The sequence below is a fragment of the Bombyx mandarina genome, chromosome 03 (assembly GCF_030267445.1).
Source record: "Bombyx mandarina strain Sakado chromosome 03, ASM3026744v2".
NCBI lineage: Eukaryota > Metazoa > Arthropoda > Insecta > Lepidoptera > Bombycidae > Bombyx > Bombyx mandarina.
Window position 1 is genome coordinate 11,828,480 of NC_143210.1, and position 25,234 is coordinate 11,853,713.

General features: G+C 38.8%; 1 protein-coding gene across 1 annotated transcript in view; it reads left to right on the forward strand.

The window, feature by feature from the left end:
• The window catches only part of NGR-A15 (neuropeptide receptor A15), a 128,719-nt gene that overhangs the window by 76,778 nt on the left and 26,707 nt on the right, over positions 1-25,234 (forward strand). The window contains exons 2-3 of the mRNA XM_089737684.1: positions 16,750-16,943; positions 18,172-18,398. Coding sequence (XP_089593810.1) covers positions 16,759-16,943; positions 18,172-18,398 — 412 coding nt within the window. The 5' untranslated portion in view covers positions 16,750-16,758. The remainder of the gene's footprint in view (positions 1-16,749; positions 16,944-18,171; positions 18,399-25,234) is intronic.

Here is a 25,234-nt window from a genome sequence, read left to right on the forward strand (position 1 = left end):
GCGTTAATTTATCGAAAAATAATTAATTTTCAATTAACTCCTTTGTATTATACAAAATAATGATAATTCAGTGATAATAATTAAATTCAATTCATTCATTCATGCAATTTTTCATCAATGTTTCTTTATGACGCTATCACGTAAAACTATCGTCCGTAAATTGACTTTACAGACAACCAAATTTTTTTTCTATGTACAAAAGAATTCGCGTCCCACCTGGTTAGCTACGGGAGCCTACAATTAACACAACGTGTTATATACCGCTGAAATCTCACTTGTATTGTATTTAGGTATGTCCCACATCTCACATCGGAATGCATCATTGCATCGCGAGAGAAGAAAATATCAACGGAAATAGTGTGAGCCTCTATATACCTATAGTTATATAGTTCTCATGAAGAACCTTTTATTGCTTTGGATTCGCTGTAAAAATAGAAAGGAAGGCTCTTAAAAGATATAAAAAATAATAAGGTGAATACACAAAAGATAACTAAACAGTTACTTATGCTTAACTAAAGATTGTTGAACATAGAACAATTAAGAATCCTGCGAGACTTCAGAAATCGTATCATATAATATCATATAATTGTTTTGCCTATTTGCCGTGAAATCGGAGTAGAGTTCGTCTACCACTGCGCTTATTCATTAAGTTTATCTAAGAAATATTTCTATAATAAAGGCTATGTGCCGAAATACTCAATTTCTCAAGATTAATAAACTATTGAACGACACCACGTTCTATCCATTTGCGGACTGGAATGTACTTTGAATAATAATGAGCGGTCATTTCCGTTTTTCATTATCTTTGAAATGCCAATATCAATTTTTCTGAATAAAGTAACCATAGTTAATGAAGGTTCTTAATGATATGTGTGATCTTGCTAATGAATACTTCGAGCGTCGTGTTTTAAAGACGTAGGCATTTAAATCTAAGCCTGACGTAGAATAAATCCGTCTACTATATTTACCTATATAGTATGAACGTATATGTTTGTACTCAGTATGTATTCCTAAACCAAACACCTGACTGTCATGAAACTTAGAAGAGTAATTGCCGACACTCCATGGAACATTTCTGTAATAGTACCTTCTTTTATTTTCCTCCTTATTTTAGTATCCTCGGGCTATGCTAGATTCGCAGAACAAGTAGGTCACGGGCCTCTAATCTGAGGACATTGCTAACACTGGCCCTAGCAAGAGCAGTGCTTCGCAGAATCTACCACCGGATTGGAAACGCGATCCACTGAGAAGATCCGGCGAGAAGCTTCGTGGGAAAATAGTACCGTGAACGTGTAATAGTGTAGTTTAATAAATCGATGTTTTTATAAGTAGTCTCAGATTTAGTCGCACCGCAGCGTAACTGGATTCTAATTCTAATCTAATTCTGAATCAATGTTGTCTTGTCAATGTGACTGCTTTTTTATTTTTATTTATTGCTTAAATAGATGGACGAGCACACGGCTGGCCTGGTGTTAAGTGGTTACCGGAGCCCATAGACATCTAGAACATAAATGCCACCACCCATCTTCAGAAATGAGTTCTAAGGTCTCAGTTCTTATAGTAACGCGGCTGCTCCACCCTTCAAACCGAAACGCATTACTGCTTCACGGCAGAAATAGGCAGAGTGGTGGTACCCATGCGAACTCACAAGACGTTCTACCATCAGTAAACAATGTCTTATAATGAAATCCCGCATAATTAGCTAATTCGCACAACTACTACTGTGCTACTAAAATAAATTTATGTCGTAAATATAATTAAAAATATTTCATTAAATAAATCAGTTTGAAATAAACATTGTCATTAAAAACATTCTTAATACTTGCATTTGTGTTTTGAAGCAAAATTGATTTTCTAAGTTACATACAATTCCGAACTTTGGCTTATTTACTCAGTCGGCTGCTTGCTTTGCGATTTCAATCGCTTAAAACTCGTATTTCATCCAAACTTTGCTGTTGAAATTGATTTATTGATTAATGTTTGCTCTAAAAATCACTACTTATTTTTCATTAGATTTAGCTTAGATTTCAAAAGCAGTTTTTGTAGTTATACTTCTTTAGGCGCGCTATGAAAAATGGATGAGAGTGAAATTTTACGATGCGCGCGCACCGTGACACAAAATGAACAGAATGAAGTTGCTCACTAAATCGCTCATTACAATACGACCGACGTAACTTGGCGAGTCTGAATATAGCCGCAGGCGAACTTTCCGAACGGTACCGAGAATTACCGAATTTATACGATGTCAAGAAAAGGGATGTCCAATATGCGTGTTTGAGGATGTTGTTTAATCGATTTTTTTCAAATTCATTAAAGTTTAAATAAAAAAAAATAAAAAATTTAATAAAAAAAAGTATTACTTCTTACGCGCGTACATAAGTACACGCACCCTTTTTAATTTTTATCTAGTTAACATAAGATTTATCATAAAATAATAAAACATTTTCTATAACACATTACTTACAAAACCTCATAATTTTACCGGCAAGAAGTTCATGACTTTTTATTATTATCATAGATATTAGTTGGTATTAAAAAGGTAATTGAGCTCACTAATCAACCTCGACTTTAGTACCGAAACTCATAGACACGACAAGAGTGAGACATCTATCTAAATCCCAATTGTATAGTATAACAGTTATTCCCTTTTTTTGGGCAAGGAATCGAACCTCCTACGGGGCTTTAAGCCAAAAGGGACGCACTTTTTTGCCTACTTATTGCTCTTGTAGTCTCGAAGGGCTTATACGGAACTTAAGCCCACTGAGTTTCTCGCCGGATCTTCTCAGGGTGTTGCGATTTTGATCCGTTCATAGATTCTGCGAAGTTAGATTATCTTGCTAGGGCCAGTGTTAGCAATTCTGTCAGGTTGAGCCCATGAGCTCACCGACCCGTCGGCGCGTAGCTGTAATAGCCCTTGAAGCTTGACCAGTGAATAGGTAGGGAAAAACAAAGTGCTAACTATTCCTGTTACAACCGGGTATATCTATTTTATGGTAGCCAAAACTGAGTACACCTTGATGAGGATTTTGTTCTCGATTTCATGTTTAATTTTGTTTTGGCGCGGCACCCTAATTCTTGATCTGTATAAAAAGTAGCTTAAGTTACTTTTTAAAACATAAGCTACTAGCCAGTTAAAATCTCGACGGAATCGGTGCAGTAATTTCGGAACAAACAGAAAAACGAATATTTTTTTATTTATTGTTTTGTTGTTGTAAGTTCCGTTTTTTTTTTCTCCTACCTATGCTGATAGCCTTGGGAGGCTATTTCAGCTTCACCCTAACGTGTGTAGGTGAGCTCACGAGGCTCAAACCGGAGTGTTGCTAACACTGACCCTAGCAAGAGCAATACTTCCCAGAATCTATCAGTAGATCGAAATCGCGACATACTGAGAAGATCCGGCGAGAAAGTGAGCTGTGCCTATGGGTTAGTTCGTACGTAGAACTCTTCGAAGAGTTTGACGAGGACGATGATCGCCTAAAAAAACCAAGAACGACTTCGGAGGATCTGACAAGACATATTGTAGGCGACGGTGGCGTTGCTTTGTCCCGTCGCCTGGATCGGATATAGCGGTAACCACGATAAGAGGGTTAACGTGTCGCGCCGCCTTCAAAGTAGCATCAGTTGTTTTTCGAAGAGATTTTCTCGTAATAAAAGTTGAAATGCACTTGATCAGTGGAAACGTTCATCGGAAATTCCAATTAAGAGCGAGCTTAAAGTGTTCGAAGCTCACATAACAGACGCAATGTTGATTTAATTAAATTCGGTCTGCGATCATTAAAATACCACCTTTGTTGGCGTAATGGATGTATGTATGTACATATAAGTTGTGTTCTTATAATTTCCGTTCGCTCCGCCTACCATTAGCAGTGACAATTCGTGCCGGGGACTTAGAAATTGTGTCTCACGTTGGCGGTATTAATGTTGTTGATATCTATGGGGTCCGGTAACTAATGAACATCAGGCGGACTATGAACAAGTCTACTCGCCAAAGCAATAAAAAAAGATGTGTGGTGTCGTGGGACACCGGAGAGGAACGAAGTTTCTTATTATAAAAATATTAATTTTAAGTTCTATTCGAGGTATAAAGAAAATAATTATTCGGGTATACATTTTTTATTATGATTTTTTTATTGATAAAATTAAAAATAATTAAATTGATGTCAGAGAAAGTAGATATTGTTATTATTTAAACAAAATTTAATTATGCTCAATAATCTCATAAATAGAAAAAACAAAAAAAAACATTAAATAAAAAAATAAAAAATATTTCTAAATTTTCTATTATAATTATTAAAATAATAATAACCGTCATCACGTAGACTATATATTAGACACTGTATAGCCATAATACTACGACTATACGTAAATAATACTATAAATAATAAAAATATTACGTTACGGACGTTTTTTCCCGGTCAGGGTACCCCTCCGCATCGTCCCATAAGGAACTTCGTTTTAAAAACGCATGCCATTAGTATTTCACCGGTGAAAACTCGCAATTCCACCGTCGACTAGTCACGTCGGAGTTACGGGGGCGCGGATCGGGCCTCGGGGCAAACCTTTCTGCCCGGGCTTGGACCGCAACTTTTTGGCTGTCGCCATTGAGCCACACACATGAGTAAAATTCGTAGGCTGTCATACCTTAGGCAGTTTGCCTTTATTACTTTACGGCAGAAAATTTTGTTATGGTTGTTTTAATTCTTATGAAAGTTACAACATGGTGTTGGATAGCAGTACCAGAAACTTTCCCCGAAGTGCCAAGAATAAGGCACAAACCAAACTATACAAGGTTTTTCCAACTCGATAGATGAATAACAATAATACGCAAACGCCAAGTTTATGTAGAAACAATTGTAAATTTTAATGAACACTGAAATTTTAATACAATTTTAATGAAAACGTTTTAAATAAAGCGAATCTTAAATAGAAATTTGTTGGTCGTTGAACGAAAATTATTTTCGATTAACCCTTTTTTGCGATGGGATTGTAAATTTTCCAAGTTTTTTGGCTTTTTTTTTTCTTTCTCTTAAAATTTAACTCTGAATAAAATTTATTGGCTTAAAATTTACAGCCCATAAGTCAAGTTGACGTTTGATTTATAGTTCACTTTATATTAGAGAATTAATACAGGCACGTAAGAAGTAGACCTTCAATAAAACTATGATGATTGAGACTCAAGTATTTTGGTTCAAGTCAATCTTATGAGTTTCCGAATTGTTTAGACTCGGTGGGGAAATTTCGCTGCATAACAAGTGAGCCCACAGCTCCTCCGGGGAACTTTTTTGAAATTAGTCGGATAACAATTTGGTTTATTTAAATTTATGACTATTTCTCGGTAGATGAACATTTTAATTTTTTATATATGATCATTTTAAGTTGATAATGATGATGATAATGATATCGGAGTAGTATGATAAGAAAGGGGCATCCTAAAAAGACTTAAATGGTCCGTGTAAAAGAGAATGTACATGAGAAAGGGGAGAGTGCAGAAATGACACAATAGCCCGAATGGAAAAGGGGGATACCATAATATGAGATAAGGGTAAGAAGAAGAAGAAGATTCAACGTGCTCCTCATTAGATCCCGCACGATTCACTGCCGATTCTACCGCGATTATGAATGTTTAGTCCCATATTTTAAGGTGCTAGCTTACTAGCTTAGTCCATTTTTGAGTTAGGTACGTCTATGAGAAAGTCACTATTTAATTAAACACAACCACTCTCGTCCAAAGTACTCTACTGAGAATAAGAGGACAATTTATTAAGTACCAAATATGGAACTATCCCAGTTCATAAGTTCCAGAACCCTAAAGTTAAATAGGACGAGACTTTCAGGGAGAGATATATGTTAATAGACGAATAATTATTAAAACATTTTTACGGCTTAATCTCGCGTTTATTACATATGAATATTCCTTTTATGAATCCTTTACAGTTTTTATTTGCGGAAAAATGACCGTTGTGACTGTTATAGATAGATTAAATCGTAAAAGCGTTAAGCAGCCGCTTGGCTGACATTGGTGACGTCTAAGACGGTAAGCACTGACCATTAGGTAGACGGTATGCTCAAACCATACGGTCGGTATGGTCAAACCAAAATCTGCTATGTGCAAAAACTCTATTTTGAATTAACGAGTAAAAACATTTTCGTATAAAATTTTATATGAAGGTGAATTTTTAAGAACTATATCAAATGAAAGCTATAGACATATAACAGTTTTTTTATACGGCAGATAGGGCTGTGAACTATACGAAAAGGTCAAAAAGTAAAAATCTCAAAAAGTGCACATAGTAGATTTTGGATTGACAACGACGATATACTGAACAGATTTAATTTTTTATTATTATTTTTAAGTGCATTTATTACAATATCGTCTTAAGAAAATCCCATGTACTCTGTCAATAAAATCGTCAAAGCATGTAATATGTACATATTATATTTGCGTCAATATCCATGTTTACATTCTACGAATATTCCGTCAATATACACCTACATATTTTCGATCACCGACCATCCGAACCGAAAGCAATTTTGTATAATAAAAATGCAATCAACGCGTTCTTGACGCGTGCGTAGGTACGTCAGATTTCCCCCAAATTTTCCTCGTCACTAAACTACACACCATATTGCCTAGGTGCGGAGGGACATGTTTCTCGAGCACGTACGTTCCACAAATTAACAGTGAACTGTCAGGATAATATGGTTGTTTCGTGTTTTGAAGGACTCGTGCTTGACTATCGCTAAAAGTGTGACCCGTATGGAATGTTCTCGACACGTATTTCCACGTTTTTATCCACCAACCTTAGTAAAAAGCAACTCTATTTTTATTCTATATATAGTTGGACGAGCTCACAGCCCACCTGGTAAGTGACTACTGGAGCCCATAGACACCTATAGCATAAATGCCCCAACCTACCTTGAGATATGAGTTCGAAGGTCCCAGTATAGTTACAACGGCTGCCTCGCCCTTCAAACCGAAACGTATTTATTACAGCTTCACGGCTGAAATAGGCAGGGTGGTGATGCGGACTCACAAGAGGTCCTACCACCAGTAATTACGCAAATTATAATTTTGCGGGTTTGATTTTTACTACACGATGTTATTCCTTCACCGTGAAAGTCAATCGTGAACATTTGTTAAGTACGTATTTCATTACAAAAATTGGTACCCGCCTGCGGAATTCGAACACTTTTGTAAAAATTTGCTCAGTGTGCCTCTGCCATTTTTTATATCCCACATTTCAGTATTAAATATAATCATGATAGTTTACCATTGCTAGATGGCTGCCAAAGTTTGTCATGTTTTAAACATGTCATGATTAAAGAAGATTAAATTTCGTGAACGCGCAGTGTATGTAACACAACGGTAGCGCTCTCCGCGTTCTCTCGAGAGCGTTGACACCGCGCATTAAATAAATTTTGATAATGTGTTACATTGCGTGCATAATGAAGCTTTGTGTTTTTAAAGAAAGAAAATATTTTTTTAACTGAATGCGTTAGTGACAGCGTGTAATATAAACGTGGGAGACATAAAAATAATTCAGCAATGTTGGGTATCTTTTTTTGAAGCTCCAATTATGATTTATTCAATTACGATTACGAAAAAGTCACATTCGGTATAAATATTCGTAATAAAGTGACACTAAATGCTATTAATATCACACGGGAAATTCTTTAGTAACGTAAAAAATTCCAAACTGAAATTTAGAAAGCTCATGAATAAATTCAGAAGTAACAATTCGAATCTTTCGAAACTACGTTAAAGAGAAGTAATATAGCGGAAAAGTTATTGAGTGAGTGCTTTATCTTTAACGCGGAAAGTGAGCTTTTTTTTTTGAGATCTCCGCCTCGGGCGCTCAGGGATCCAGCTAATCTTACGGAAGTCATTTTTCAACATTTTTCACCCGCTTTTATTGACTTTCCGTCGCAAATTGCAAAAATGCGACTTGATGATTCAACATTTAAAAATTATACTTTTTTGCTGTTAGTAATACGTATTGCATGCCCGCAGGGGTAGGTAACACTATCCTAACCAAATTCCAATTTGATGCCCGGGTTCGCCCTGTGGCCCGTTCCGTGCCCCCCCTGTCAGGGACTATAACGACGCCGTTAAGTATAATTCCGCTTTTATAACAACGCAATTGCAGGCAGCCCTTAGACAACGCAATTCGATATTATGTCTCAAAATGTGTCACGGAATTCACTATGTGACCTCTACGGGGCCGAAATTTCAATTTCGGCTGTTCCACACTTCAAAGTCATGCTCCACGACTGAAACAATATATTGGAACAGTGCAGGCGATGTTATTCCTTCATCGAGAATCTGAAGTGTTTTTACTAGAGCTCGTAGAGTAGATAGATAACGTGACCCACCCAACTTGAGGTCGAATTCTCAATTGCCTATGTAATTCTATAAGGGGATATTTGCTGTCCCTTTCTTCGAGCTGTAACGCGAGATTATTCGCGTAAGGACAGTTGTACCTACCCGTGCGGACTTCCAATAAGCCCTACCGCCGGTAATGTTTTTAAAGATAGCTTACAAGACATGAGTGTACATAGTCATAAGTATATTTTGGTGTAAATACCATCCTAAGCTACGCAATATTAATGAGTTGGGGACGTCGAAATTTTTAATATAATACTTTTAAATATATCGTATATTGATATACGTGTATTAGTTTTGAAAGGTTTCCAAAACTTTCATCAGCCCGTGCTACATCGCATTCATAACTAACTTTTGTACGAATCGGTTTACAAATATTCATTGCTCGCGATTCATCCTGATCGTTCTTTTACATTAAACGACAGGGTTGGCACGTTGACTGTTTTAATTGAATGTTATTTTTTCTATAAAAAATTGTGTATCCCTATTGTTTTCTTACAATGATGGTGGTAAAGCATTATATGAATTACGGTTACATATTATCATATATTTTTTAAGAACACTGAATTTTTTAAATATTTGTCCCACCTACCCCCAATCACACACGTTGTATCTATTTTCAAAATTTCTTTAGATTAAAAAATCGCGGTTTGGAAGGCCAACTTATTATACAATTAAACTTGCCTATTGACCGTTTTTCAATGTTAATTGTCTTTTGGCGTGCCATCAAGCTTTATCCTTCTCTTTTGCTGACAGTCGCTTCACAATTGAAACTAGAACATCACGTCTCAAGATAGCCGGCATTCACATTTTTATGACACCGCTTACAATGGAATAGTTAGGGCATGGTATAGTGGCCATACAAATGGCAGGTTGAGTTTACCAAATATTACTGGTAGCAACGAATTTAATTAACGAAATTGGATTTTTTAAAATTAAAATATAGGCATACGACCTAAGAATTAGATTAAATAATTCAGAATAGTTATACGATAGGACAAAACAATAAAATTATTGTGTGTTGTTGTGTCCTTGATAAGAATGCAAATTTTCGAGTAAATGGGATATCCTGAAATTAATTTGATAACTGTAAAGCTATTAAAAGCTTGTTAAAAACGCATACTTATATGTGAATCTACTACAATTGTAAAATAAAAGAACTTTAACAACTTAAAGCAAAACTACCTCTTGGTTAATCAATATACATAAAGCATACACATAAAACAAATACATATCGACGCTTGAAAGACAAACATGACTAAGCGACAATGCGTGAACTTTACAGTAGACTAATTTAAAGTTGAAATACCTGAAAATAAAATTTATTTTAACGAATCTAGCTGTAGTAGAATCTAGCTAGTAGCTGTAGGATTGAAATTATTTTAATAGACCTAGAAATATATTTTTTTGCGCATCGAATATGGTTATTGCCTATCATTAATGTACAAAGTAGTTATTGTCGCTTAGTCATGTTTGCCTTTCAAGCGTCGATATATAATAATATAAAGCGAATGGAAATACGAAATTTACAATTTCATCATTGTTTGAAATGTTAATTAACTTAAAACCTCTTAAGTGTCTCCAAAATAAGGTTGAGAGTTAAAGAGAATTATTATCACAAACAATATTTAAATAGGAATGTTGTCCCGAGTCATTTAAATAACCTCTTCTTAACCGCTTTTAGAATAATCTGCGGTTAAGTTATGTGGAATCTATGAAGAAGACTTCTTCTCTTCTTAGATATTTATAAATATTTATCTATACTAATATTATAAAGAGGAAAGATTTGTTTGTTTGTTTGTTTCGAATAGGCTCCGAAACTACTGGACCGATTTGAAAAATTCTTTTTCCATTAGAAGCCGACATTGTCCCTGATGAACATAGGCAACTTTTTTAATTTTTTTTTAAATTTTTTTTTTTTTTGTTTCATTTGTGTTTTTTTAATGTTTCCGAAGCGAAGCGAGGGCGGGTCGCTAGTATGTATATATATGTCGCTAGTTAAACTAAACTAAAGAATAACACGCTTTAATATATAATTACAATTAGATTGTTTTCATCTAATTAGAACAGCCATTTGAGAGGTTAAGGTTTTTTTTGTAGCTTGTATAGTTGGACGAGCTCACGGCCCACCTCATGTTAAATAGTAACCGGAGCCCATAGACATCTACAACGTAAATGCCGCCACCCACGTCGAGGCATGAGTTGTAAGGTCTCAGCTTTAACAGTACAACGACTGCCCCACCCTTCAAACCGAAACGCAATAGGTCGCGTAGTGATACCTACCCGTGCGGACTACCAAAATACCATTAAAAAAAAAATTGTATTATGATCGATCTTTGACACATGTGTAAATTTTCAAATTAACCAGACGTTTTTTTAGTTTATGAAAATCAAGTCTATCGATTCGGTCACGTCAAAAGATACATAAATACATATTATGTAGTTACCGGTCAAGCTAATCATGCGCTAAGCGTCGTAAAAAGAGCTACCTGTTCTTCTTCTCGGTTCTGTGGCTTATTTGGGAGCCGGCGGAGTATTCAGTACGTCAAGCACGAAAATCTATCGAATTCGTAATGTAAATTGCATTAGACGGTAGTACTCGATAGCCAGCCTTCGAGAATTACGTTACCGTTTAGTAAAACTATTTTCGTGAGTGATACTTATGAGTATAAGTTTCGAGTTTCGAGAACGTGACGATTCGATCGCGAAATTAAAGTACCTAAGTAAATTTATTCATTCATTCATTAATTCGTTCATTCATTCATATTTTTACGGACAGTAGGCGCTTTTTAGATCCTATAAAAAAAAATCTCGATAGCGATACGAATACTTTTTTGATAGTCATTCTTGCTCGCCCTTATGAACTTGAATACGTCTGGTAAATGAAATCCATCCATCCATCTGTATTTTTTGAACTGGCGTATATAAAGTGGCGTCCTTCTTCAAACGAGGCTTGTGGAGAGTATTAAGCGGTAGGCAGCGGCTTGGCTCGGCCCCCGGCATTACTGAAGGCCATGGGCAACAGTAACCACTCACCATCAGATGGGCCGTATGTTCGTCTGTCAACAAGGGCAATAAAATACTTTACAAAGATATGAACTTTATTTTATTCACAATGATTTAAAAAAAATATATAATAACAATATACAAAGAAACAGCTATTTATATGAATAATAATAACAACCGTTATCACGTAGACTATACATTAGACACTGTATAGCCATCATACTAAGACTATACATAAAAAATCTTACGTTACGGACGTTTTTTCTCGGTTAGGGTACCCCTCCGCATCGTACAATAAGGAACTTCGTTCCAAAAAAAATAATTGAATCGACGAACACAGGATCTCAAATATTACACAGGCAACCCTAAATTTAGAGTGTGGCCAGTCACTGATAAAACGCCGCACCGCACCGTAATAATATTCGTCAATCAATCATCGTTTGATGAATATGTAAACATTTCAGTGTCTGAGGCCAAACGGCTCCGGACGATACTTCTATTGTGATTCATTTATTACGACGGACGTAAACGGACGCTTAAAGAATTTCGAAGATTTTCCTCAGAATTATTTTCATTATTTTTTATTGCTCTTCTGGGTGGACGAGCTCACAGCCCACCTGGTATTAAATGATTACTGGACCCCATAGACATCTATAATGTAAATGCGCCACCCACCTTGAGAATACCTATAATGACGAATATGCAGTAAAAAATTTAAGCACACAATGAAGATGAACACATTAGTATATTTTTGAATGTTGATAGGCCAACGAACCAGTCCTAATGTTAAACGGTAATCGGAAATTGGATTAGATCTCTTTGAGACACTTTTGAGACACTCAAATTTAAATAGTTCACTAACGAACCTAGTAACCCGAAATGCGTAATTTCTTTGCAATGAAAATAATTATAACAGTCATACTAATTAAATCCGGCTCCCATCCAACCACAAGATTAACTAATTTTATGAATCTGCATTCCGAATTATTCTGTCAGCAAAAACTGTTGTAGATTTTTAAATTATTTGCCTTGTAGACAGACGAGTAAACGACCTGAATAGTTATTTATCATCGCTAACAGACATCATCAACAATGCCCGCAAGATCGCCCGATTTAACCGTTCCAGACTTTTTTTGTGGGGTTTTTTGAAGTCCCGGGCTTACGTGAACAAGCTCGAGACCCTCAAGAACAACATTCGAGACGAGTGCGAGAATCTCTCGCCCGAAGTTCTTGCCGAAGTGATGAAAAATGCCACAAAACGAACCCGTAATGCAATCAATTGTGACGGCGTCCATTTGGCCGATATCATCTTCTCGACTTGACCAATAAAATTCTAAAGGTTCAAATAAAGATAATCAAAGAACAGAATCGAAGTTTTTTGATTTAGAAAAAAAAAGAGAGCCAAACAACATCGGATGACTTCTTTTGGCCCACCTTGTATATACGGGACATACACCAAAATAACATTTTTTACAATTTTTGTCACTGTCTGTCTGTCTGTCTGTTTATTTCGGCTAATTTCTGGAACGGCTGGACCGATTTTGACGGTACTTTCATTGATCGCGCACATAGCGATACCTGGGTCCCCGCCCAGCCGGAGTGGAGAAGTTCGTTGGGGCTTAGTCGGTAGTCGTTAAGCTGGGTGAGTTTGGCGAGAGCCGAACTTAGCCCAGCGCGCCTTTCTAAAGTCTCCTGTGACTAATTGGGGGAGGGCGCGGACCTTGCCTTGCGACCTCTCCCTCTTTATCCACTGGAGGCGCGGAGTCCGACATAACCCGGTCCGACCCCCGTCGGCAGGGTATCCGTAAAGACAGGGATTCGATACCCAAAAAAAAAAAGGTAGCTGTTGATGATATAAAAAGTAACTTAGGATACCTTTTTTAGACTAGCTTCGCCCCGCGGCGTCGCCCGCGCGGTACGACAATAATCGCGGGTAACATCGCGGGACTCAGCCATCAATAATAAAATTTAATGTTTCCGAAGCGAAACGAGAGCGGGTCGCTAGTACACAATAAAATAGTATTTTCAATCTCGTACTCATTGCGATGTACCTACATAAGAAATCCAAAAACCAAGCCAAACTAATGCAATTAAATGTATAAAATATTAATGTATATATTTGCGTAATCACTGGTGGTAGGACCTCTTGGGAGTCGGCACGGGTAGGTACCACCACCCCGCCTACTTCCGCCGTGAAGCAGTAATGCGTTTCGGTTCGAAGGGTGGGGTAGCCGTTGTAACTATACTGAGACCTTAGAACTTAATCTCGAGGTGGGTGACGCATTTACGTTGTAGATGTCTATGGGCTCCAGTAACCACTTAACACCAGGTGGGCTGTGAGCTCGTCCACCCATCTAAGCAATAAAAAATAAAAAATAAATCCTGTTTATTCACAGCGTAAATCAACAGATTCGATAAGCATTTCATAAGCCATTTGCTAAGGATCGTAAAGGACGTCCAAAACGCTTCAGGATTTTATTAAAATCAGCTATTTGAATTTAAGATGAGAATCACGTGGCACTCCCTCGTTTCTCTGGTTTATCAAGGGTATCAGAACGGAGAAAAAGGCGTCTTATTGATCCTTAAGATAAATGAGTTCGTTTTATTCGTAGCTTCTAGTTAATAATACCACAGGAATAAACGTCAATCGTAACTGTATACTATGAATACATATAAATAAAATTACAGTGTAGTCTGTTTGTAATATTTAAATAACCGCTTTTTATTACATGCATATGAATTTATAATACGGTACATACACCAAAATAATTTTTTTTTACAATTTTTTGTCCGTCTGTTTGTTCCGGCTAATCTCTGGGACGGCTAGACCGATTCTGACGAGACTTTCGCTGATAGGTAGCTGATGATATAAGGAGTATCTTACGGAGTAGTTATATCATATCTAAAAATATAGGTAGTTAGCTGCATTTGCACATATCACGTTATAATGTCTATGGACTCGGATAACATCAACTTCAGGCATTGAAGCAATAAATAAAAAGTCCCTAATATCCACGATGCATCTAGAGACACCGTCGTTAATACATATGTTTTAATCAAACTTTATTTTTTAAATTAGGATTAAAACAATCGAATCTCATACATTATATCGAGAGGTGAAAAGCTATTTGGTTTAAGCGCCATTTCGCTTAATACTTTCTTTGTAATCAAAGGTGCGTTTTATTCGTTATTAGCGTCAACAGTTCGATGTTTTAATTGCATTTTAATTAAGATTACTCTACTGAAATAGCTGAAAAAGGTTTTTTTATTATGATATTTTATTTCAAATTTTAAACTTTAAATGGCTTTTTTTTATTGCTAGATGAGTGGACGAGCTCACAGCCCACCTGGTGTTAAGTGGTTACTGGAACCCATAGACATTTACGACGTAAATGCGCCACCCACCTTGAGATATAAGTTCTAGAGTCTCAAGTATAGTTACAACGGCTGCCCCACCCTTCATACCGAAACGCATTACTGCTTCACGGCAGAAATAGGCAGGGCGGTGGTACCCACCCGCGCGGACTCACAAGAGGTCCTACCACCAGTAAGAAAGTGGCTCTTCTGTAAAGTTGCAAGGAAATTCGCCTCTTTCGCCTCTCGATATGTAACTTCCAAAGAAAAATCAAAAGGAATTGAAAACGGACAGTATATAGGTGGATTATGCAAACAACATTTTCAAAAAAGTTTTCAAAAGAGTTTCAAAATAATTTTCAAGAAAAGACAAAATTTTCGTTTGCACCAAGCCCCGCTTCCGTTCAACTTTGTTTCGTATAATTAATACCTGTACTCATTTCTACAGTCTAACTACCGAATATAACGAACCGAAAATGTAGCGGAACTCCGCAATTTTACTTAAGATCATTTTCGCGAATACGAGAAACAAGTCAACGAGAAACTCATTCTCGTCGTCATTATACGAAACGTCGCCGCGTCGTTTGGAATAAATAAGTAAATAAAATTATTATATTTCAGGAGAAAGGAAGTTCTCGTTTCAAGATTACGCTTATTTAGCGCCTGAGTAATAACTATATATAAAAATGAATCGCTGTTCGTTAGTCTCGCTAAAACTCGAGAACGGCTGAACCGATTTGGCTAATTTTGATCTGAAATTATTTGTGGAAGTCCAGAGAAGGTTTGAAAGGTAGATAAATATGAAAATACTCGAATAACAATTTTGTTTTTCCTTTGATGTGTCCCCGTCGCCGCGTCGGATCGATTCCTTTAGTTTGTTTTAAGTTTTATTTATCGATTGAGGCACTACGAAGTCTGCCGGGTCAGCTAGTCCGCAATAATTATTCAGAGTGAATTTATATCGGATGAAAATAAAAATGTTACGACTAATTTGTCTACGTATTTTATGGATAACTTCCGTGTGGCGAACATTTCGAGGAGTTAATGATCGATTCTTAGTTAAAGTTTTAAGGACGTTATGAAGTAAACAATTAAAAACCCAATATAGACGTATCAAATGAATCATATTACAGCGGTGTTCGAATTCCGCAAGCAGGTACCAATATTTCTAATGCGAACTTAACATGTGTTTACAAGTCACTTTCATCAAACCCGCATTTATAAATTTCATGATTAATAAAAGCATAACGTATTGTAATTCGTCGTGGCCTAAAGGATAAGACGTCTGGTGCATTAGCGATACACCGGTTTTCGAATCCCGCTGGCAAATACCAATTTTTCTAATGAAATACGTACTTACCAAATGTTCACGATTGACTTCCAGGGTGAATGAATAACATCGTGTAATAAAAATCAAACCCGCAAAATTATAATTTATGTAATTACTGGTGATAGAACGTCTTGTGAGTCCGCACGGGTAGGTACCACCTCCCTTCCTATTTCAGCCGTGAAGCAGTAATGCGTTTCGGTTTGAAGGGTGGGGCAGCCGTTGTAACTGTACTGAAACCTTGGAACTTATATCTCAAGGTGCGTGGCGCATTTACGTTGTAGATGTCTATGGGCTCCAGTAACCACTTAAAATCAGATGGGTCGTTAGCTCGTCCACCCAACTATGCAATAAAAAAATTCCTTTCAAGAATCACCTTTCACGAATATACTATTACTAGAAACTAAAGGCACAAGGCAATCGGATCAGCACTTCTTTGTGGTGATTGCTCTCAGTACAAATTTGAGATAAATTTACGGGCTTTACAATCGCCTAGAAAACATTAGGCTGTCTGTCATAAATACTGTTTTTTTATTGCCCTTCTAGGCAGACGAGCATACGGCCCACCTGATGGTGAGTGGTTACCGTCGCCCATGGACTTCAGCAATTCCAGGGGCAGAGCCAAGCCGATGCCTACCGCTTGAACAATATATGATACAAGATATGTCTTCATTTACAGGTATCCTTCATGATGCAAGAAACGAACGAAACTAATGATAACAGCACGGAGATCTACCAGCCCTACTACGAGAGGCCGGAGACCTACATCGTGCCAATACTTTTCGCTCTCATCTTCGTGATCGGTGTTGTAGGAAACGGTACCCTAGTAGCGGTCTTCGTTAGGCACAAGGCCATGAGAAACGTTCCAAATACGTAAGTAAACTGCTTATAAACCTTTTTTGGTGTAAATGACAAAACAAGACCATCTGGCTGGGTTTGCGACTAGATCTACTAGGCTTTACTGATGGTAAACATAATTTTAGGTAGAATACAAGGCAAGGCAAGTAGGCAAGTAATTTGGGTAAAAAACGAGTTTCCTGTCTAGGTCGAATTATAGCAACACTACCGGAAACTTTTGCCCAAAGCATGATTATTACACACGTATCTTTTACGTTATGTTGATGTTCATGATTCTAGAGCACGCGATGCGAGTTAGAATAAGTCGATTATAACAATAATTCAGTACCAAACTTGCTGGTTCTTAAAATAATATTTCTACACAAAAAAAAAACAGCATTTATCTTCCAATCCTGATTAGAAATCCCCCAATTTCTCATCGTTTTCAAATCACTTATAATATGCCCGATCACCTCAATTGAGTATCTAATGGGAATAAACCGAGTTTTAAAACATGCAATAAAATTTTATACAAAAATGGGAAACATGAAATCGATAGTTGACGTAATGTGATAGATTCTGCGAAGCACTGCTCTTGCTAGGGCTAGTGATAGCAAATTTTCTCAGGTTGAACCCGCAAGCTTACCTACCTGCCGCGCGAAACTGGAATATCACCTTAGGCTACCAGCAAATAGGTAGGAAGAAAAAACATATAAGAACGGTAACAAAAAACTCGCCACGAACTCAATAAAACTAAAAAAATCAATGAGAAAACTGAATTAGCTAATTAATGTTCTTAATGAGCAATTAGTCTAAAGATCCGACACGCTGCCAGAATTTTATTACGCTTGGCAACTCATGAGCAATAAATTATATCAAATGAATATAATACAAAGCTAAAGAATGCAATGCCAACTGTGATCTCTATCTCGTCGCCGCTAGTAATAAAAATACTAAAAGTATAGCTTCGAAACAAGTAGCCTGAATATCCTTTGAAAAATTGCTCAGCTTGTTTGAGATCTTTATATTCCATGAACATTTTTAATAAGCGGATTTGTCCGTCCGAGATGACACGCCTTAGGGGATACTCACTGAGAAATGTACTCTGCAAAGTATAATAATATTATTTCTCTTCAATGAATAACTAATTGAATTAATTCAGATTTTTTCGGACAAATCCCTCACAGTTGACACGGTAACATTTCGCTATGTACATGAAAAATACAATGGACGTGTGCGTGTACCTATCAATCATTCTTTACAGCTACATTCTATCACTGGCCTTGGCTGATCTGCTAGTCATCATCACCTGCGTCCCCTTTACTTCGATCGTGTACACCGTGGAATCCTGGCCTTGGGGTAGGACTGTGTGCCAAGTGTCGGAAGCCGCCAAAGACGTCAGCATCGGAGTGTCAGTTTTCACCCTGACAGCGCTGTCAGCTGACAGATACTTCGCCATCGTAGATCCGCTGAGGAAACTACATGCAACAGGTAAAAATGTTTCTAGTGTAACGTTATTTAAGTATGTTTCACTCTTTTGGAGCGTGCAACATTTAGACACAAATCGCATTCGGGTGTCATCGGGCGCGATCGGAAATTCCCGAACGCGCAGGTGTCCTGTGACGTCATTCAACAAGATTCGCCCGCCTATTTAAGTTCAATATAAAATCGTAATTTTTGTATAACTTGCATAATCTAGTTCTACTGGTCGTTTACTCCTTTTTGTTCATATATTGATATTATACACTTACCTACATCTAAAACAATGTATTTACGAATTAAGGTGTTTGACATATGCATATCCTGATTGAAATTTTCCCGCTAAAACAGAGAGCAAATAACAAACCAGACTTTCAATACTTCACGTATATAATATTTCTCAACGAGTTTCTTATTCATCAAAAAGTTTTCTTTCGTTTTTTTTTCTAAAAAGTTCTTATTTGTTCATCCAATAATCTCTCCAAACTCTATAATTTATATTTGTATAACTTCGATATAAATAGATGTATATAAAAATAAGTCTTGCTTGTCTCTATATAGGTACGTTCCAAAACTATTGATCCAATTATTATGAAACTTGTTACAATCGTTAGTGGAACTCCAGGAAAAATTTCTATCAAAATCATATCAACGCATAGGTAGCATATGAGTTATTACACAAAATTGTCTACTGCAATTTTTAGACGGAGAACCTGGTAAAATTGTATGAAAAACATCGATTTCTTGCGATTTCGATCCGGTGGTAGATTCAACGAAGCACTACTCTTGATTAGGGCTAGTGGTAGCAAGTTCTCTTAAGTTAAGTCCCCTGAGCTCACCCACCCAACCGTGCGTAGTTGGAATAATAGCTCCTTAGGCTACCCAAGATTAGGTAGGTAGGATTGGGTAGGTCTAAGCCAACAGCGAATATAACAATAAATAATGAGAAAACATTTAAAATAATAGAAATTGTAAACGTTACAAACGAAATTTTGAGAACAATGTTCGAGAACAAATTCAGAGTTTTGACGGCGAAGAATTTTCAACGAATTAAACTTTATCTTAACAAAAGTACTGATTCTTTTTTTTATTGCTAATTGGGTGGACGAGCTCACAGCCCACCTGATGTTAAGTGGTTACTGGAGCCCATAGATATCTATCTACAACGTAAATGCGCCACCCACCTTGAGATATAAGTTCTAAGATCTCAGTATAGTTACAACGGCTGCCCCACCCTTCAAGCTGAAACGCATTACTGCTTCACGGCAGAAATAGGCGGGGTGGTGGTACCTACCCGTACGGACTCATAAGAGGTCCTACCACCATTCAGGTAACTAGAGAAACTTTTGAGCCTTTAAAACATCTAACCCAAAATAAGTTAGAAGGTGGAGTTATAATTATTTTTGTGACAACATCTGTTGTGGTACATTTAGTATTACGCTGTGAGGATCATCAAAAAATCTTAAGTTTTTTTTTTAATCCAGTTATTTAGTTAAATGTCCAAAATACACAACGAATGTAGGTATTCCGTCAAACCAAAAAAAAAATCACGACTCGCAGTCCCGCCCCTTCTGGCTGAGCCCTTGCTCGCTCACCCGTCCTTGTGAAACTGGAAAGGCCTCCGGGCCACCAGTAAACCTTCAATCATAAAAGACTCACGGACAAAATTAAATATAATCTATATATTAATACGTGAAGCAAAAACTTTGTATCCCTTTTTACGAAAATTGCGCGGACGGAGGAGTATGAAATTTTGCACACTTATAGAGAATATCGAGAAGAAGTGCACAATGTTAATATTTTTTTTTAAATAATGCATAAAAGATACATTTATATTTTCTTTATTGATATATAAAGAAAATATTACACACACTACTTACCATATATTTGACGCACACACGCATGCATACTATTTATTGTCAAACTTTTGTTCTTGACGTCTGTTGTCAAATTGAGAATAGATTAAATATTGTTTGTCTTTATTAATATTTTTTTATAGTGTAGCCTTGACGAAATTTGGGATTATAGAAGTATAAAATACAATCATAATAGTGTACAAACTTACAATTCCAATTAATTATAGTCGAATTTCGACTACTGCGGGACCTCTAGTAAGACATAAAACCTTATGAATCGACGATGCTCTTATAATTGAAAATCTGTCATGCTTTTAATTGAGAGTTTTCAATTTGACAACAACAATATAAATTGACTTCATTAAATACAGCTAATGATATCACATCGTAAATGACGAATTGGCCGAGAGCCCGCATCCATCGATGTTTCTCTCTGAGGTCATTACTGATTTTAATTACAAAATTCAGCTTCGTAACTTTACAAAAAATCCATTTTCAATTGACTTGTGCTCATTGAATTTTCAATTTCAATGAACAGTATACTGATACCCAATTACGTAACTGAAATCGATGATTTGAAAATTGTGCTCCCAATTACTGGCTTAATCAGTAGTTCGTGACCACTGAAATCGTAATATATTCGAAGCGCATGAAGTGATATGAAATATATATCAAGGATTGAAATGCCATTTGGTTTAAGCAGCATTTCTAAAAATTACCGCAGAGCCATTTAAAGTTTAAAATTTTGGAAAAAATATCATAACAAAACACTTGCTGCTGCACTGCAAAACACTGCGTTTCGGCTTGAAGGGTGGGGCAGCCGTTGTAGATGTCTATGGGCTCCAGTAACCACTTAACACCAAGTGGGCTGTGAGCTAGTCTACTCAACTAAAATACAAAAAAAACCTCTTCAGCTATTTGAATGGGGTAAACTTAATTGAAGTTAAATTAAAAACATCGGATTGTTGACGCGCTAATCTATATCTATCTATATATATAAAAATGAATTGTTGTTCGTTAGTCTCGCTAAAACTCGAGAACTGCTGGACCGATTTGGCTAATTTTGGTCTTGAATTATTTGTGGAAGTCTAGAGAAAGTTTAAAAGGTAGATAACTATGAAAATGCTCGGAATTAAATAAAAATAACAATTTTGTTTTCTCTTTGATGTGTCCCCCGTCGGACGAATTCCTTTTGTTTGTTTTAAGTTTATTTTATACAAAAGTTTAGGTGTTATAATTATCGATTGAGGCACTACGAAGTCTGCCGGGTCAGCTAGTACCAAATAAAATGAACCTTTAATTACAAAGATAAATATCGCGTATTAAATGAAATGTCGCTTAAAACTATTATTAGAATTTCACAGTAATGCGTTTCGCAGTAATGCGTTTCGGTTTGAAGGGTGGGGCAGCCGTTGATACTGAGACCTTAGAACTTGTATCTCAAGGTGGGTGGCGCATTTACGTTGCAGATGTCTCTGCATGCCTATATTACGTTGTGATTGTATTATCTTTTCTTTTCAAATTACTACAAAGTACTTTTATATAACACAGCAATGTATCGGTGGCAAAAAGTTAAGCACAAAACTTTTGCTATCAACACGGTATGCTCCCGCGGGCTATTTGAGTTCAGAACACAACAGGATAAAAGTTTCAAATCTTTGTGTGTTATTATTAGTGACTTGTGTATTGGAGTTTCGTGTTTGTAACCAAATTCATAGTCCGCCCGATTTTCACCCTAATTTATATCAAATTAAAGTTAGAATTTCATTAGATCATCTGAGCTTCAAATAGGAACACAATATTTCACTGTGGTCAGCCCAGACAAGATAATCTCATTAAGTAAGGGTTTTAGATACACAGGTATATTTTAGAGGATTCCATACTGATAAATGCGTACAAAATCGTAAATATATCGGCCACAAAGCACGTCCTAAGTTGATAGTACTATATTAATACTTATAGTACCTCTTTTGTGACTGACCACAGAACTTCAGATAGCTGAGATGTTATCATTTTATCGAAGACAATATCTAGCTAAGACTAAAATAGCTAGTGTCTAGCTAGAATATTTAGCTAAGCCTGTCAAAATCATCAAATGCTCATACTATTTATTACCAGTTCTTATGATAAGCAATTTTCTACCAAAACACAGTTGCTATCAAAAACAAAGTACAATATAAATCATATCTGAAGCCATTGGAACAATTATTCAAATACAAAGTAATACGTGCAAACTTGAGAGAATCGATTTTCAGTAAAATATGAATCATTCTCAGAATTATTAAAAGGGAACTTTGAAATGAAACCCTACAAGCGACGATTAAATTTTACGACCTTCCCAAGTTTCAAAACGACCCTTAGGTATTCGATATATCCTGCCTCGAGTCGGGACGGTTTCCTTCATCGTGGAGGACGGGCAGACTCGTGCTGTTGAGAAAGGAAGGGCGCCCGGCGGATACTGCCGCTGGGTACCGTCCCATCGTGTTGCTGGATGAGGTGGGCAAGCTGCTGGAACGCATTCTGGCGGCCCGCATCATTCAGCATCTGGTCAGGGTGGGACCCGATCTGTCGGCGGAGCAGTATGGCTTCCGAGAGAGCCGCTCAACAGTAGACGCGATCCTTCGCGTGCGGGCCCTCTCGGAGGAGGCCGTCTCCAGGGGTGGGGTGGCTTTGGCGGTGTCGCTCGACATCGCCAATGCGTTTAACACCCTGCCCTGGTCCGTGATAGGGGGGGCGCTGGAACGACATGGAGTGCCTCCCTACCTCCGCCGGCTGGTGGGTTCCTACTTGGAGGACAGATCGGTCACGTGTACCGGACACGGTGGGATCCTGCACCGGTTCCCGGTCATGCGCGGTGTTCCACAGGGGTCGGTGCTCGGCCCTCTTTTGTGGAACATCGGGTATGACTGGGTGCTAAGGGGTGCCCTCCTCCCGGGCCTGAGCATAATCTGTTACGCAGACGACACGTTAGTCGTGGCCCGGGGGGGGAGTTTTGCTGAGTCTGCCCGTCTTGCTACCGCTGGGGTGGCGCATGTCGTCGGCAAAATTAGGAGATTGGGCCTCGACGTGGCGCTCAGTAAATCCGAGACCATGTGGTTCCACAGGCCCCGGAGAGTGCCACCTGTCGATGCCCATATCGTGGTTGGAGGCGTCCGTATCGGGGTCGGGGTGCAGTTGAAGTACCTCGGCCTCATCCTGGACAGTCGTTGGACCTTCCGTGCTCACTTTCAGAACCTGGTCCCTCGTTTGTTGGGGGTGGCCGGCGCGTTAAGCCGGCTTCTGCCCAACGTCGGGGGGCCTGACCAGGTGACGCGCCGTCTCTATACGGGGGTGGTGCGATCAATGGCCCTATACGGGGCACCTGTGTGGGGCCAGTCCCTGCCCGCGGGGGTGGCGAAGCTGCTGCAACGGCCGCAACGCCCATCGCGGTCAGGGTCATCCGTGGTTATCGCACCATCTCCTTTGAGGCGGCGTGTGTACTGGCTGGGACGCCGCCTTGGATTCTGGAAGCGGAGGCGCTCGCTGCTGACTATCAGTGGCGGGCTGACCTTCGTGCCCGGGGCGTGGCGCGTCCCAGCCCCAGTGTGGTCAGAGCGCGGAGGGCCCAATCTTGGCGGTCCGTGCTGGAGTCATGGTCCAGACGGCTGGCTGATCCTTCGGCCGGTCGTAGGACCGTCGAGGCGATTCGCCCGGTCCTTGTGGATTGGGTGAATCGTGACAGAGGACGCCTCACTTTCCGGCTCACGCAGGTGCTCACTGGGCATGGTTGCTTCGGTGAGTTCCTGCTCCGGATCGGAGCCGAGCCGACGGCAGAGTGCCACCATTGTGGTTGCGACTTGGACACGGCGGAGCACACGCTCGTTGCCTGCCCCGCATGGGAGGGGTGGCGCCGTGTCCTCGTCGCAAAAACAGGAAACGACTTGTCGTTGCCGAGTGTCGTGGCATCGATGCTCGGCGACGACGAGTCGTGGAAGGCGATGCTCGATTTCTGCCAGTGCACCATCTCGCAGAAGGAGGCGGCGGGGCGTGTGAGAGACGCACAATCCCGCCGCCGTCGAGCGAGGGCCAGGGAGGCGGATCTCGCCCAAGCCCTGGCCCTCTAAGTGTTTCGGGTCCCCATCACATGTCGGTCTGGGGACCGGCGACGGGGGCCTAAGAAGACGACGTGCAAGCTGCTCTGCACGCGTTTTACGCAAGAGCATCCGGGTGATGGAAGGCCGGCTATCCTCGACTCACGCTTGTTCTGGTCCAGCGGGGTATTCCGTAGGATAGCTCACTCTAACCGGCGCCATCTAGGCGGGCTTCGGATAGCCTGCCGACCGAGAGGGCTGGTTGTCGTGGCGCCGACGACCGCCGGTCCGGCGTCCCGAGGGGGAGGGTGATGGGAGAGATGTGCTCCGCACTAAACGCTTCACTTTCCCCCCTCTGCCTCTTCATGAGTTCTGTCTCATGCGAGGTTTGGACGTTGGTTGTTGAGCGACAGGAGGTTTTAGTCAGTTCGACTCTGACATGCCCCGCCCTCCATCCCCAGGGGAGGGCGGAAGTCCGGTGATTTCCTCCTAACAAAAAAAAAAAAAAAAATACGTATTCGATATATTATAATTTATGAAATATCAATAAAACTATACATATGCATCACACTACGCTGTCAAACATAATAAATAAAATAATAAATAAATAAATATTTACTAACAATCACGCCACGTTAACTGGTCCCGTGATAAGTAAAGAACTTGTGTTACAGGTACCAGATAACGGAAATAAATGTAAGATTTTTATTATACACATACATATATTTAATATTTTAATATACATCCATAACCCTGGAAAAGACATTTATATGTATCATAAAAATATCTCCCCTTGGCGGGATTCGAACCCGCGACCCCCTTGTGTAGTGACCATGTTACTTACCACTACACCAGACGGTCGTCACTCTCTATAAACACAGGCCCTAATCTTTATAAACAAAACTACACTTTAGCATCATGT